Source organism: Dipteris shenzhenensis, chromosome 31, assembly GCF_047967505.1.
Source record: "Dipteris shenzhenensis isolate YYH24624 ecotype China chromosome 31, Dip_SZ_1.0, whole genome shotgun sequence".
In the NCBI taxonomy this organism is placed as follows: Eukaryota; Viridiplantae; Streptophyta; class Polypodiopsida; order Gleicheniales; family Dipteridaceae; genus Dipteris; species Dipteris shenzhenensis.
The window spans coordinates 39,533,138-39,550,813 of NC_141626.1; the positions used below are offsets into that span (position 1 = coordinate 39,533,138).

A 17,676-nucleotide genomic window follows, 5' to 3' on the forward strand; every position below is an offset into this window, starting at 1 on the left:
CCATGTAAGAGGGCCCATAAGGTGTGATGTACATAATCCATGGTAGTAATATTACAAAATGTAAGGTGGCATGGCTCCTCCATGTGCCACCCCTCCACCTAGGCTACATTTAGTGAGAGATGGCCCAAAGTCCATGGGAGAAGTAATATAAAATAGGTGGAGATGGATATTATATTGGGTTATTCCCTCCATATAGAATAGGCCCATGTGGGGGAGGTATAGAAGGTCCAAGAGTGCAAGTTAAATAATGGGAAAAGTAGGATGAGGTGGCAAGATTCCTTGTGCCAACCCTCCACTTATCCTCCTAGATGTTTGAACGTATTATAAAATTGGGAAGAGACCAAGGGAGTATCATAGACTTGGGATATGGGAATGGATATATGTGGAAAAATGTGGCCAAGCGTTATCGCACACAATTGAGAGTGCGCAACCGCCTAGCCCACATGGGAGACTCTTCCACACACACCATGCATGTGGGAGGATGCATTTATTAGGAGAGACCCTCTCTCTTGGCTATAAAAGGAGGGGGCTATTCCTTGATGAGACACGCTCGTTCTTGTAAAGCCACCTAGCTAGTACTTTGATTTCCCCCTTCCCTTCCTTTCAAATAAAGCATGGTCCTCTTTCCTTAATGTCTCCATCTTTACATTCCTCCTCCCATCATGTACATGCTTCTCTTCCCCCTCTCCCTTTTCCCTTGTGCCATAGTCTCCCTCTTCATTCCCTCCTCTTCTAATCCCTTTTCCCCTCCCATGATAACGTTTCGCCCTCACGTTCTCCTTTCCTCTATGGCCGTGAGCGTTGCCATGCTTAGTGTCTAGCCTCTTGTTCTGATTTCTTTTCTAGGTAACAGTACTCAAGACAAAACGGCCCAGAAGATTGGCTGGGGAATGTTGCGGAGAGATAGATGCCTTGATGTTGAACTTCGGGTGATACGTCTCCGTGCTAAGGTTCAAAAGGCTTTGAAAGTGATTGCTCTTAGGAAGAAGAATGCCAATCAGATGCAGGGTAAGTTTTCTTCAGTAGTGTGATTATTTTTGTTTCCTTCCCAGAAGAGGTTGGGTGGTATTTCTGGTTGGGAGTGTGTTTGAGATAAGTTAGTCAAGAGGAGAGATGGCTCATGAATTTCCTCGATTTCACGGGTTGCCCAATGAAGACCCAGAGAGGTTTTTAGAGTGCTTGGAGTTCACAGCTCTTACTAAAGACAGGAATGCTTCAAAAGTCTGAAACGAACATTTTTCTATCCATATTGTTCCGTCGAATTATAGGCAATATAATATCGCAGGCGATGGCATCATAATTTCCTCCTAGCCTATCTCATGGATCGCATGCTCACAAAAGATACGTAATTTTCTTTCCTCATGCATATCCACAAGCCCACAACTCCCTAGATGGTTTCCTCTGCCACATGTCATCATTTTAGATCTTTAGCTTGGTACACCATTTACCCCTCTCTTGGGGCACAATTAAAACATTTGCCCCTTGGCATTATTACACATTTAGGTGCACCTAGGCCTTAGCACTCAGAACCACCTAGTCGATGCCAATATACCCTCACCTAGGACCTTGGCAGTTACTTCCCTTGACCATTTTATTTACGCACATAAAATATTACAAAAGTCGGTCATCTAAGAGAAAATGCCCTCCGATCTTTCCGAGGTCATGCTATATCGGCTAGAGCATAACATTCCTTCCCTCTTCAAGCATCAACTTCCTCGATGATGAAATCAGGAAACACTCTCTGTAACTGGTATACGAATTCCCAGGTAGCTTCCGATAGAGGCAGACCATGCCATGCAACCAACACCATGGGTATCTTCCGATTGCGCACCTGCATTGTTCCTCGGTCCAGGATTCTTGTTGACTTGCATCTTGCATTATCCTCTATCTCCTAAAACAAAACAACACCTTCGATTAGTGAGTCACCAGTATGCAAAAATTTCTTTAAATGAGAAACATGAAACACTAGGTGCACCTTACACCCCAGTGGCAATTCTAATTTATAGGCTACCTTGCCTATTCTTTTTAGAATTAACCATGGCCCACAATATCGAGGTGATAACTTAGCACACTCTCTTGCAGTCAAAGACTTAGAGTGCGAAGGAACTTTGAGAAAAACTTTTTCTCCTTCCTTAAATTCTCTATTGGATCGGTTTTCATCTGCATACGCCTTAGCTCTATCCATAGCTTGGCGGATGTTAGCTCTCGCAAGTGCTAGCATCTCCTGCATTTGAACCACAAAGTTCGTGGCACTAGGCACTTTCTCAGGTACTCTAGCTATAGTTGGATTTGCTAGCCTATAACCATAGTTCAACTCAAACGGACTGAACCCTGTAGAGGAATGTTTTCTATCATTGTAGGCAAACTCCAACAATGGCAACCACTTGTTCCATGTATGTTGCCTCAATGACACATATGCTCTAAGCATATCCTCTAAAATTTGGTTGACTCTTTCTGTCTGAACATCCGTTTCTGGATGATCCCCACTACTCATTCCCAACTCAGTCCTTAGTGTCTCAAATACCGCAGTCCAAAAATGACCGGTAAATTTGACATCTTTGTCTGACACTATGGATTTGGATAATCCATGCAGATGAAATATATGTTTAATAAACAAATCCGCCACTTGCGGGACACTAACAGACTCTCTACTTGGAATGAAGTGAGCCATCTTGGTAAGACGATCAACCACCACAAGGATAGAATCATATCCACCTTGTGTCATAGGCAGTCCTATAATAAAGTCCATGGAAATGCTCTCCCACTTACTTAGTGGTATCTCCAAGGGCTGTAAAAGTCCGGGTGGCTTCACCCGTTTTGCCTTACTTACCTGACACGAAAAACAACGTGTCACATATTCATGAATATGCTTTTTCATCTTTGGCCAAAAGAAATCTCGCTTCACGAGATCATATGTCTTCTCAACTCCTGGATGTCCCGCACATGGGCTATCATGGCACTGTCAAATGACTCTCTGCCTGAGATCATTCTGATTAGGTACCACTACCTTGCCATTTCTTTTCAGCATACCATCCCTTATGGTATATCTTGCATAAGTTTGGCCTTTTCTGGATGCCAGGTCATCCTTTTCGTTTTCCCTGGGTTTTAACACATGAGCCTTAGTCCATAGACTCTGGACAAACTCGTCTACCTTTTGAGTTTCTCTAATCTCGGCCATTAGAGCACTCTCTAATACCGTGAAACTCATGTTATGCATAATGCGTGACAACCCATCAGCAACTTTATTATCTTTTCCTCTTCGGTACCGAATCATCAAATTAAACTCCTGCATGAGTTCTGCCCACCTAGCTTGGCGGCCTCTCAAGTCAGGTTGTTTACAAAAATGTTTCAGAGTATCATGATCAACATCCACATAAAACTCTGATCCATACAAATAATATCTCCATGTTTTCAAAGCATGGACAACAGCATACAACTCTAATTCATGAGTTGGCCAATTTCTTTGAGAGGGAGAAAGCTTCTTGCTTTCAAAGGCTACTGGCCTTCCCTCTTGGAGGAGAATTGCTCCTACCGCAATGCCACTTGCATCGGTTTCCAGGAACAACGGTTTCTGGGGATCAACTATTTTTAACACCGGTCCTGTGACCACAGCTTGTTTTATGGTGTTAAAACTTTCTTGTTGATTCTGTCCCCATATAAAAGGTACTTTATCTGAGGTCAGATCAGTCAATGGCGATACTATTTCAGAATATCCTTTGATATGCCTTCAATAAAATTGGACAAATCCCAAGAATGATCGCAAAGCGGTCAAACTCTGAGGGATTGGCCAAGTCAGTATCGCAGCTACTTTCTTTGGATCCATTTCTACCCCCTCTGGAGTAATTATGAATCCTAAATATTCAAGTCTAACCATACACAGTATAGTTTTCTTCTTATTTACATAAAGACTGGCTTTCCTCAAAGTACTGAACACTATTCTTAAGTGTTCATGATGCTCAGTAATACTTTTACTGAATACCAGAATATCGTCAATAAAATGTACTACAAACTTTGCGATATACGGACGTAGTAAATCGTTCATAAGCATGACGAATGTAGCTGGAGCATTGGTAAGTCCAAAGAGCATTACCAAAAACTCATAATGACCAAACCTACTTCTAAAAGCGGTTTTATGCACATCCTCGCCTCTAATACGGATCTGATGGTAGCCACACTTAAGATCTATCTTACTGAAAATTACGGCCCCATGTAATGCATCTAGCAAATCATCGATCCGAGCCATCGGATACCTGTGCTTAATAGTGATATTATTCAATGCTCTATAATCTATACAGAGGCGAAAAGTATCATCTTTCTTCCTCTTTAATATCACTGGGGAAGCAAAAGGTGAAAAACTGGGTTGAATCTACCCCAGCTTGAGGTATTCTTCCAGTTGTCTTCGCACCTCAGCTTCTTCTATAAAGCTTAATCTATAGGGAGGTCTATTTACAGGTTCTGCCCTCGGGATAAACTCAATTTTGTGTTGAACATTCCGCTCTGGAGGTAACCCATAAGGTAACTCATCCCTAAAACAATCAGAGAACTTCTGCGATATCTCTTTAGCCAACTCGGCCATTTTCCCATCTTGGGTAGCCATAGTGCTAGTCGACGCATCATCAATCGACTCTACCGATGCTATACACAGACACAGAAACTCTTTCGGAGTCTTCCGAATTTCCATGGCTGAAATCAATGGTCCTCGAGGTAAATCCTTTTCACCTCGTAAAACATATTCTACCCCGTTCATCTTGAACTGGTAAATATGCTTTTTCCAATCAATGGCTGGATCTTTCCAAAAATGCCCAGCCATACCTAGGGCTATATTTGCGTAAGCAAGCCTGGTCAACTCAAAGTCTAGCTTCTCAACATAGTCCTGTATTCGAAGTTCCAATTGGGTAACCCTCTGGTCCCATACTTCAGTTGAGCTTCCGTCCGCCATCCTCATCGTATAAGCATAGTCAGACGGACTAGTTTTCAACTGGAGCCTCTTAATAAGCTTCGAGTTAATTACATTGTGCGTTGACGCTGAGTCAAACAACACAATCACATCATGATTGGCTACTTGCTCTTTCATTTTAATCAAATCGGGCTCATCGAAAAATGTATACCCCGTTGTTGCGGGCTTTGAAAGGATGTTATCAGATGCACCGCTTACTAACGTAGTAACAGACACACTTAACAACCCAGGTACTAACCTCTGAGAAGGTCCCGCCAATTGCATCTACATATGTTCTACATTGGGACTCTCCTGCATTTCCGCGTCGCATTCAAATATTATCATATTGGCCGTGCGACGGTCTTTGTTTAGTGGACGATCTTTCCACTAATGTCGCTGAAGGCAGCCGAAGCACAATCCTTCTTTTCTAGCTCTCTCTTTTTGCTCGAGGACCAAGCCCGGGCTGCCATTGGAGTTACTTTCCTTTTCACCCCAACGGTGGTACTTGTCTTTGCTGGTCCCTCAACCGGCTTCACCTGCTTGGTTTGGCCACTTGGCTGCGAGACACTTGTCTTTGAAGTCCATTTCCTTTGAAATCCCCTTTTTCTCGAGTACTCATGCTGAGTCCCTACCTGCACAAATCCACTAGGCCTCTGCCTCTGGCATCCTCATAGTTCAGAGCTACTGCAATAGATTCATCTAATGTAGTCACATATTTAGCCTGAACTTCCATTTTAATCTTATCGTTCAGTCCATAGATATAGTCTTTCAACTGAACCGACATAGGGAGAGGGTTTGTTATCTTCATAACACATTCTCTGAATTTGTCAGTGTACTCTGCCACCGACAAATTCCTCTGGCGAAGGTTTCTGTATGTATCCCAAGCTCGGGACTCTTCGTCAGGTGGAAGAAAGTGTTTCTTAAATTCAGCCTTAAACCCTTCCCAGGTGGTAGGGGCAACCTGATCTTTCTGTTGCTTAATCCACCACCTATCCACTGCCTCAATAAACAGGTGAGTGGTCTCGCGGATTTTCTTTAGATCAGATCTGATTTCACAAATGGCGAAGGCTTCTTCCCACTTGTGTAACCAAACCTCGATCACATCAGAACTGCGTTCGGTCATCCGACCAGCGTACTTTTTCGGTCTATAATTAGCAATATTAGGTACCTTGACCTTCGCATGTTGTGATGAGTGTATACTGGGCTCTGGCTCTACTGGAGCTTTACCCTTTTCATTTCTAGATGGTCTAGCCGACAAGGCTTGTACCATCTCTCTAATTTCATTTTGACCAGCGTTCACTTGAAGCTGCTGGTTCATGATCTGCTGTAAAGCATCTTCTAGTACAGAAATCCTACCCACCAGAGTAGGTGTTGTGTGATGGGACACTTCTTGTGTAGACCATGCTCTAGATTCACTAGGATTTACCCTGGAATCTTGTCCCTCTGCCTCCATTGTTTCAAAAGGGAAAATAGTTTTTTTTTTTTTCCACTTCGAATTTCCCTCCGCTATACAGAAATAAATCGTCTGCAAATTGGAAACTAAAATTTTATACAGAAGTAGAAAATGATGCTCCCTCGAAGCTCCACGTAACGTAGATGTCCCAAAGCTTGCTCCACGGTCGAAGTCATAGTACCGCTGTCCAAACTGTGACTCGGATATAAGTAAAACCTCTATTCTGCAACGAAGCTTCTTGAAGCAGCTCAATAAGCTTAGTTTCTGCCATTCTCGCTAGACAACCACAAACTGTATGAAAAATCCCAAAGAAGACCCTCATGACAAGTACCGATAAACTCCGGCCGCCGCTAGCTTAAATTCTCACAGTGAGATTCCTCCCTCGCTCTCTCTCGACCGGTTATTTGCTACCTTTGAAGCTTTACACTCTTTTGCCAACATCAACGCGACGGTCTTTTGCATCTAACATCGCTCATCACGTCGAAGGGCCTGCCCCTAACTTTAGTCTCCCGCACCACCGTTCCCTGGCTCTACGAAAGTCGCACATTTTCGGCGAAGCGCCCAAGCCTTCTCTTTTTATTCCAAGCTATTTGCGTAGGTGAGGAGAGCATCGATGCTGAGACCTAAAAATTCACCCGTCCAGCCACCACGTATTCCCAGCGACAGTCCAAAACTTAGCTATGCCATGATCTGAATAATGATATCGCCTCGGATCCCTCCACCACGTCAAGCAACCTTGAAGAACTGCTCGATGGCCCAAATCATCACAACGGCTTCGGCTCTGATACCAAATGAAACGAACATTTTTCTATCCATACTGTTCTGTCGAATTACAGGCAATATAATATCACAAGCGATGGCATCATAATTTCCTCCCAGCCTGTCTTATGGATCGCATGCTCACAAAAGATACGTAATTTTCTTTCCTCATGCATATGCACAAGCCCACAACTCCCTAGATGGTTCCCTCTGCCACATGTCATCATTTTAGACCTTTAGCTTGGTACACCATTTACCCCTCTCTTGGGGCACAATTAAAACATTTGCCCCTTGGCATTATTACACATTTAGGTGCACCTAGGCATTAGCACTCAGAACCACCTAGTCGATGCCAATACACCCTCACCTAGGACCTTGGCAGTTACTTCCCTTGACCATTTTATTTATGCACATAAAATATTACAAAAGTCGGTCATCTAAGAGAAAATGCCCATCGATCTTTCCGAGGTCATGCTATCTCGGCTAGAGCATAACAAAGTCCTTCTTCATATTCTATCCTTTTGTCTGTTGGGAGAAGCAAGAACTTGGCTGCAGACTTTCTCCGCAAGGATGCGTGATGATCAGGGTGTTCACAGAAACCCGACTTATCCAGAGGTGAGGACAGCTTTCCTGGACAGGTTTATGTGTGTTAGAGATCTTGATGGAATTTGGAGAGAGCTATGTTTATTGCAGCAACAGCCGACTCAGTTAGTGGATGAGTATGTCGGTAAGTTCATTGTGTTGTGGAATAAATGGCAGGTGGCCTTATTACGTAAAGTTCCTCCCAGTGTCATAAAAAAGGATAGGTTTGTTGCTAGTCTGAAGCCGGAGACTAGGATAGAGATTGAATGTAAAGAGCTGGTCACTTATGAGGATGCTCTCAGGGTAGCAAAAGAGAAGGAGAGAAAGCAGATAAGATTGTCACAAATGAAGCACGAGATGCCAATGGTTCAGCATGTGCCTGAAATTTTCTCTCATGTGAAGCCAGAAATACAGAAGCCTGACGTCAGGAAGGAGGAGAATATAAAAGAAGAAATTCATGAAATGTCGGAGCTTATGAAGAGTTTGAGTTTGAATTTGGTGAACAGTAGGGGAAGAGGTAGATCATCGGGTGGTTATGGCAGAGGCAACGTGCCTTCTTCAAATAATTCAGGCCCATGGTAGGCAAGACGAGGTCAAGGGTCATTTGCACCTTGTGTCCAGTGCTTTAATTATGGAGAGTGGGGACATTACAGCACACACTATGATAAGCCTCCTCGTGCTGGAGGTGATGTTTATCCATTGCCAACAGGGTTAAATAATAGGGTGAATGATCATGGTGTAGAAGTAAAAGATGTAGGTCAGCCTAGTACCTCTGGAATCCATAAAGCCACTGCAGAAGAGAAAGGGAAAGGTAAGGAAGTTACATTTGGCTTGTTGGAGTTGGAGGAAGTTAAAGATGTCATGCCATTAGGGAAGAAAGAAAGAAAGAAAGAAAGTGTATTATTGTCCACTAAAGGCCAAAATGGGCCCATGGGACATCAAGAACTCTGCATACAAGATAGCACAAAATCAACGTGCCACAAAGAAAAGGCATCGTCGAATATCATCTAAGTGCTACACAATACAATGCAAGTGAAAGTACATAATGTCAAATCTGAGCCTAAATACAAAGTAAACTAGATGCAAGGAAACCGCCCCTGGGTGCAAAATGGGGGGATGAGTACAATATGCCAATGCAAAGATACAAGTCCAGGTGTCACGGAGTCTGAGAATCAAAATAATACTGGAAATCCTGTCCATCGACTCTGCCTCCTGCTGTGAGAGTACAAATTTGAGCAAAGGTGAGGTGAGCGGCTAGTGGGGCGAGATCTCCATGAGTAAGTCTCCTCCGAAAAGCTGCCATCATCCTGGATCGTCTGGAGATGAAGCGGCGAGTACGTACCCTATGTAACAAGATCCTGCGGCGTCTACAAACCATCTAATATGTACATCCACAGGGTGGAGGCATGTGTCCTGTGTGAGCTCTGACCTCCTCGTGCTCCTCCTGGTCTCTGTCCTCTGGTATAGCGTGTGCCTGAGCTCTATCACGCTGGGCTCTATCACGCTCCGGTCTGTGCTGATGGTCTCTGAGGTAGTCTCGTCGAAGCATAGTGGCCTCCCTGACATAAAGAGCTAGGCAATGCTGATCCTCGTAGTCCATCACTTGTGAGAGAGGTCCAAAGCCATCCGTGAAGAGACAGTGGAATCTACCTCTGAGCTCATAATATAGCGGGCATCTGCAAATGAAGTGCTCCTCTGACTCCACCTCTCCCATGGTGCAACAAGGGCAGATCCTGGTCTCTCGGCCTGGTCGCCATCCATCCTCCATGCGTCGCATCCTACCAGCCTCTATCTCGAGCTGATGCGAAGAGACTCTAAGCTGGCCAAGGGCAATCCTCAGTGAGTGGGACATGTGGATACCTGTATAGCCTGGTGGAATGACAAATCCATCCTCTGAGATCCGAAGGAAGTGGTCACGATATGTGGCCATCTTCGTCGGAAGCTGCGTGGGATAAATCCAAGTGCGATACATATGAAGCTGCAGCAAGTCTGCTCTCGTGACCTGGCTAAGCTAGTGGCGAGTCAACTCGAGATGAGGGGCATCTATGTTGTATCGGAAGAGAGAGAGAGAAGAGGAGGTTGGTCCGAGTGCAAAGAAGGGGAAGCAGTCTGAGGAGATGATGACCTACCAAAAGAAGAAGAGCAGGAAGCCCAGAAGGAAGTACAGAACTGCAGATTATCCCATGCGGAAGGAGCAGGGAGATTATGATTTGGTGGAAGCTTTCAGCGAGGAAACTGGACATTACATTTGCCCAAATGATTGGTCTATGCCCAAAGCTTAAAAAAGAATGGAGGCGGGCTGTAAATCCAGCAAAGAAGAAAGAAAGAAAGAAAGAAAGAAAGTTTATTAATGTCCACTGGAGACCTAAAAAGGTCTATGGGACAAAAGAGACCTGCTTATACATCAGTACAGAGAGGGCCATAGGCAACCTCCCTGGGAGTATCATCAGATTCCTCCAGAAAAACAAAACACATAGAACATAAAACATAAAAGGAACTAAGTACTAGGCTATGGAGTGGCCATTACATCAGTTAAAGACTGAGGGTCTTTAGATTTTGTCTTAAATTCTCTAATCACTGCAAGACCGTCACGATATACTGCCCATTTTCCTGCTTCCCTGGCTGCCCGAACCTTAGCAAGCTTGGTAGCTTTGTTCTTCAATTGGGTTCTTATAAGCTCCTCAGCAATCCATATCTTTGTCCCCTTCAGCTTATAGGATTGTCTTAGAATCCTCTTCCTGAGTGTCTTCGAGTTGAAGGTGATGACAACCTGTCCATTCCTAGGTGATAAATAAATTGGGGAAGACTCCTCTTCATCATCATTCTTGTCATCAGTTGGGCTTGCTGACCAATCAATGGCCGGGACTGCTGCCTTGATTCTGTCGATTGCCTCAATTAAGCTGATACCTGTCTCAGAGTTGCCAGATCTTTTACCTGCTGTAGAAGCCTGGCATAAAGGAAAGGGTTTTGGAGAGGCCTATATAGATGGGGGTGCACAGATTTGTGTGATTACCCAGGCTTGTGTAGAGAGATTAGGAGATATCCTGCTCCTCTAGTTATCGCATTAGAATGGCAAACCACTCCAAGGTGAAGACTTTAGGGATAGTACCTAGCCTGGAGATTGAGGCATTCAGTGTTTCATGTCGAGTGGATTGTCATGTGATGCCTGCGGGGTTGGGAGCCTATCCTTTGATTCTTGGAAGGCTGTGGTTGAGGAAGGTAGGTGCAATTCAGAATTGGCAGAAAGGAATATTTTCTGTACATACGAATGGGAAGAAATTGAATTTCGATATGGTAAGCAAGGCTGAAGTTTCAGATTCAGCAAGTGAAGAGGAAGAGAGAAGTGAAACCAGCAGTGAGGATGAGAGCTCTGTGACTTCAGAAAGTGATGAAGTAACAACAGCATTGGTGGATTTGGTAGATGAGGATTCACAGGTAGATTTTGTGGGGTCAGCAGGGTTCAGTGAGGAAGAGGTGGACAGGTTTGAGGTTATTGAGGATTTAATGCAGCCCAAATGTTCTCAAGAATCGACCCAGGTGTTGATTGAGCAATCATTGGATCCTGATCTCAATGTTGAGGAGAAAGAAGAATATTTGAAGATGTTGCAGAAATACCTCAATTTGTTTATCACCTCTTATGAGGAGATCAGGGGATTTAAAGGGAAGCCTCTGAGAATTGAGCTTAAGGAAGGTGCCAAACCTGTTTTTCAGAAAATAAGGAGATTAAGCCCGGAACAGAGAGATGTGCTGAAGGAAGAGGTAGATAAGCTTCTCAAGGCATGAATAATTTATCCTGTAGTTCACTCTGATTGGATAAGTCCTGTGGTCATACTGCCAAAAGGTGTAGACAAATGGAGAGTCTGTGTCGATTACAAACCTCTGAATGCAGTGACAAAGAGAAACCACTATCCTCTACCTTTTTTTGGATGATATTCTTGATAAAGTGGCGGGTCATGAAATGTACAGCTTGTGTGACGGATATTCAGGGTACTTCCAGATAGCCATAGCCCAGGAAGATCAAATCAAGACTACCTTCATTACCCCCTGGGGCTGTTTTTGTTACAGGAAAATGCCTTTTGGAGTTACCACCGGCCCCTCGCACTATCAGGAGAATTCAGATATGATTTTATCACCTTTCTTGGATAAATTTTGTAAAGTGTTTATTGATGACATCTGTGTCTACAGTGGAAGAAGGGAGCATTGTGGCGAGCTGGATTAGGTATTTTATGAGATTGATAATAATGGTGGTCAATTAAATCCTAAGAAGACTCAGTTAGCTCAGACCAGCATTAAAATATTGGGGCATATTGTATCTGAGAATGGGATTGAGCCAGATCCAGGTAAAGTAAAAGCTTTAGTTATGCTGTCCTCTCCTGAGAATACCAAGCAGTTGCATACCTTTCTCTAGAAGGTGAAGTATCTGTCGAGATTTATTCATATGTTATCTCAGATTTTGTATCCTCTTCAGCAGGTGGTAAAATTTGAGCCTCTAAAATGGACGACAGAGAGTGAAGAGGTGTTTGAGGCAGTTAAGGAATCCTTGACTCATATTTCAAGTGTAAAGCCACCAGATTATTCCAGGACTTTTTATGTGAATCCGTCTATAGGACCAGATGCTATTGGTGCTATCCTTTTGCAGCAGGGAGAGGGTTTCAGATATATGAGGCCAGTCTATTATGCTAGCATGGTGAAGAGTGAAGTAGAGAGGAAGTATTCAGCGGCTGAATTGGTCCTGGCTACCCTCTTGTATGCCTGTAGGAGATTTCGGTCTTATCTATTGTCAAGGCCTTTTGTGGTTCTCACCTCATGTTCACTACTGCCTCATATGTTGAATAGTACAAACATCTCCAGGAGCATGATTAAATGGATAGTAGAGTTACAGGAGTACTCTTTTACCTTCTTGGTTGAGAACTCTACCAAAGCTTCCTTGGCTGATCTCCTCACCTATAAGGAAGGACCTATTTTAGTTGAAGATGTGGAGAAGAACACTGACATGAATGAAGAAAAAGTCCTAGAGGATGCATTTGTTTTACACTTTGATGGATCTTACAAAAAATGTTTAAATAAAAGTACAAGAGGAATTGTCATTTATGATCCTGGAGGAAAGGAGATTCGGAAAATGGGAATTCAGCTCGAAGCCAGCAGTAATAATGAAGCTGAATATGCAGCCCCTCTTCGAAGGTTTGAAAGTATGCATTAGTTAGGGTATTAAGAGACTCATGATTAAAGGAGGTGCTCTGTTGGTTGTGAAGCAAATTTTAGGTGTCTGGAAGGTTAAGCATGTTCATTTGAAGAGATGGATAAGCACGGTGAAGAAACTGTTAAATCGATTGGATGCCTGGACACTCGAACATATTGAAAGAGGTAAGAATGTAAATGCACATGATGCTGTTCAGGAAATTACAGCAGCTTATGTTGATGCGGTAGGAGTGCAGGAGCCCTTATAAAAAGGAAGGGAGACATTGGCTTGTGAGGAAAGCTTCCTGTTAACTGGTAAAGTGCTTGAAGAAGTTCCGAAACAAAGAAAATACAGATTTATTAAAAGCTGTACTTCTTATTGTCTGATAGATGATGTTCTTTACATGAAAGGGGCTGATCTGGTGCTCAGAAGAATTCCCTGGCATGAAGAAGTTTTTCGTATTCTACAATTTTGCTTTCAAAATCATGCTGAGGAAAATACTTACAAAAGGGTATGTGTGGCCATCCCTCCAGAGAGACATAAGACATTGGTGCAGGTCATGCCTACAGTGTCAGCAGATGAGTAAGAGAATCTTACATCCAGAACTCAGAAATATCATGCTTGCTTATAATATTTTTGAGAAATGGGGAATAGATGCCATCGGTCCTCTACCCATGACAACCAGGGGAAATTGTTATGTGCTGAAAATTGTAGATTATTTGACGAGATGGGCTGAAGCATGAGCAGTACGGCCTGTCAATGCGAAATCTGTATGTAAATTTGTGTATGAGGATATCTGCTGTAGATTTGGTGTGCCACTGGAGTTGCTTTCTGATAGAGGTCCAGGTTTCAGGAGTGAACTGATGGATTTATTATGTGGAATGCTGAAGATTAAACACAGATATGCAAGTCCCTATTATCCTCAATGTAATGGGATGAATGAAAATTTTAATGGTGTGTGTACTAATATCATGGGAAAGATCATGAGAACACATGACAAGGAGTGGGACCTTGCTTTGCACTGAGCTTTATGGGCTTACACAGTTGCAGTAAAAGAAGGCACCCAGTTTTCACCATTTCATCTTGTTTACAGGAAAGAAGGTCTATTACCCTTGGAAGTAGAAATTCCTGCATTACAGATGTTAATGAAGATAAACGAGGATTCAAATTCTACTTTTCAGAACCGTTTATTGGATTTGCAGGAAGCACAACTAGACAGACAAAAGGCGGTGGAACATTATGCTTTAATTCAAGAGGAGAATCAGAAGAGAGCAAACAGGAAATTCAGGGATAAGAAAATCGAGGAGCATGATCTAGTTTTGAGATACAACAGTAGTTTGGATTCTACCTTCAAGAAGAAATTTGTGACCAAATGGGATGGACCTTTTTGTGTGACGAAGAAATTCAAAAATGGCTCATATCAACTTGAGGATTTGGATGGTCAGCAGCATAAGAATAGAGTCAATGGCTTGAGACTAAAGAAATACTTTCATAGGATCATGAGTATAGGCAGTTGTGGACCTACTTTGATGAAACCAGACAAGCCAGAAGACCTCATGGATGAGGATACCTCTGAAGAAATGCAAATCTTATATACCCCTATCTGCAAGACATGAATGTCTGCAGACTTGGGGATGGGTTAAAAAAATGATAGGACAAAATCTGTATCAAGTTTTTGAGCACTGTATATAGCTGTAGGTAGGCACATAGTTGTACACATCTGGGCTTTTGGCATTTGTGGATTTTCTTTCACAAGCATGATGGACTAATGTATAGTTTTTTGAGAGAATAAAGTATGTTTTGTAGGGACTTCATGGAAATGATGAAATGCAATGTGGTTGTACCAGACTTCTAGAGCAAGGGTGTCCAGTGTGTCGTTAAGTGAAATGCTTTTGGGGTCATGTAAATCAAGTCATGAAGGGTTTCTTAATTTTATTTTTCTGAGTGAATGTGCACTTTCATGCTACGGGAATTTGATATGTTTTGGTGCCCACATCAAGGGGCTTTTCACGTGTGTGTATGGGGGTGCATGCAAGCTTTAATGTGCATGCTAATGTGTGTGGGAATTGTGTGACCAAAGGTCCAAAATGTGCATTTAATGTGCCTTGGGGGGATATTTGCATTTTTTAAATAGGAGTGGTAAAATGTCACTGATGAGGTGGCAAATTAGGCTGAGGTGGCTGGACTGATTGGGAAGGCATCCTGCTCATGCAAAGGTGGCTACATAGCAAGGAATGTAGAGCGTCTGGATTGCGATCGATCACGTGTAGAGAAATCTAGAATTTCTGAAGAAAAGAGGGAGCGATGCACATAACTAGGAGTCTCGTAGATGAAAGCGAGAGACTAAGCGCCCATCAAAAAAAGGCCTATGTACATGATGGGATGGGGATTTCCGACTGCATGCTTGGCACAAAGGGACTCCAAGTTTGGAAAGGATAAACTCGGGGTGCTCCGTTGCTATAGCTACGTGGTGAATTTAGATCGAATGGGAGAGAAGGGCTATTGTGGACACTGTTGATTTGTGAGCTTGTGTGCGCTGAGAAGACCTTGGCGCTGGAGATCTTCAAAAATATCGAGCTGTTTGTAGTTGGCTGAGCATGGCTACCACATAGGCAGGACGGTCGTTGTTTGCACGTGAGCTGATGTAGAGAATGCGTGGTCTGGCTGAGATCATATGGAAAGGCTGTTTTTTTTTCTGATTGAGGAAGCTACCTGGCTGTGCGGGTGATGCTATACATGTGAGCTAAGCTCTCCGTGAGAAATGAAGATAGCATGGCTATTGCTGGAAGTTTCTTCCATCGGGTTGGTGCATGGTTGGTGATGATTCATGGATTAGGACAGCTTGAGGCATAGCTGTGTATCGTTTTCTGCTAGCTGAAGGACTTTGGGCAACAGAGACTCCATGAACTCCGTATGCAAAGAGATAGAGGGACCAAGGAATCGCAGGCTAGGACACAATGGAACGTGACCTTTCATCGATGATGGTTGTCCTAAGCGAGCTGGGTAGTGATAGAGAAGGAGAGGAGGTGGCGCTGTTGCAGCTTTGTGGGAGTTACAAGCTGTTGTCCTTGATGGAAGCTTAGGAGTGTGGGCTGTGGGTTTATAGTATTTTGAGGCTGACTGTTCTCTGAGTTTTGGGGGGAAGTTCAGTTCAGTTCTAAGTTTATCTGTTTCGGGCTGTGTAGTCTTTTGGCTCTCTCTGAGTCTGTGTGATCCATGTTCAGTCAGTTTTTGTGGGGGGTTTGTCTCGGTGCCTAATACAAAGACACCTGCTCTGGAACCTGGTTCATAAGCTCATCATCTACGAGCCCACATTGCAGCTGATCCCTATGAAGTCTCAGCTATCTGACGTGGTGAAGTACATAATTCCTGGTTGTCTTTTCTTTTTTTTCCTTATCAACGTACTCTTACTATTTTCTCTTGGGGCTTTTTCCCTACTTAATAGAAGTCTTTTCAGTGGAAAAAAAAGAAATGCACGTGACAAGTGATGCATTAAGTAACAACAAAGTAAGTTGGAAGGACTTGCACAAATGAACAAAGCTTTGAGGTTAATGGAAGATTGTCGGACCTGATCCCAAATCAATTGCATTGGTGCCAAACTTTGATGAGGGTGGCTGCTAGGCAGGTCTACTACACTTGACTGCAACATGCTGGCCTCTATGTCCTAGGCATCTTCCAATCAGCTTCCTTTGGTAGATGGGAGCGGTGCTATGGGGGATCATTATAACTTGAGTAATATCCTTTGTAGACACATACAATGATATGGTGGTGTAGGATAGACTAGGACTTAGTCTATTTTGGTGTGTAGTACTTGGGTACTAAATATACCAAGTACTTATACTTCATTTGTATTGAGATTCTATTGGAGTTTCTGTTTGACCATTTCTTGTTATTGTCCCATGAGTGATAGAATAGTGAAGCTGGGACTCGATTTCTATGATGTGTGGCAATCCTGACCAAACGCTTAATATTCCAGCTCACAACACTCATTGAAGAGGGAGGGATCATTGGTGGAAGGTCCTACCCAATCTAGTAGTAGAGGTCCATCGCGGCGGCTGTGGAAGGCAGGGCCATGCCAAGCAAACGAAACTAGGAGTGAAGTCCATTGGAGGGAGGAAAATATGAGGTAAGGATTTTTTTTGTTCCCACACTGAAGAGGGACATGAAAAGCCACAAAGGGAGCTTTCATAATGGAGAATCATGCAGCACCAAAAAACTGAGTAAGAAAAGGCCATTGTCAAGAGGGGAAAAAGAGCATAATATGACACAGGGATACATAGGAAGAATGTATGATGATAAGATGGGTACATTCAAAAGCTTCAGCAGAACTCAAATAGTTTGATCTAACCAAAGTTAAATGTGTCCTTGTCTGTGCTATAGAATATAGGATAAAACCGAAATATAAATAATTTATGCCAATTACTTGTGAGAAAAGCGAGTAAGCTTTCTTCACTTTTCTTTTGAAACAGGCATCTTTTAGTCCTCTTCTTATCTTAATTTTGTTTTGACTGCACTAAAGTAAATGGAGAGTTTATGCCTCAATGTGCTTGCTGCTATCAATATTATTGAAAATGTTTTTTAAATGTCAATTGCAGGTCTCTTTTGACAAAAACTCTAAACAAGTAGTAGCTGCTTGCAAATTAGATGGAAGATTGTACTTCTTGAGATGTGGATCATCAGATTTAGATGAATTGGAGCTTCTTGGGTATAGTGTCCTTGAAGATTGCATCATCTCAATTGCATGGGATATCCCTACAACTCAAGGTA

At 43.0% G+C, this 17,676-nt stretch overlaps 1 protein-coding gene across 1 annotated transcript in view; it reads left to right on the forward strand.

Moving 5' to 3' along the window:
- LOC147881451 (uncharacterized) overlaps positions 1 to 17,676 on the forward strand; it is a 576,232-nt gene that overhangs the window by 123,759 nt on the left and 434,797 nt on the right. Inside the window, exon 9 of the mRNA XM_087402392.1 lies at positions 17,505 to 17,673. Coding sequence (XP_087258518.1) covers positions 17,505 to 17,673 — 169 coding nt within the window. The remainder of the gene's footprint in view (positions 1 to 17,504; positions 17,674 to 17,676) is intronic.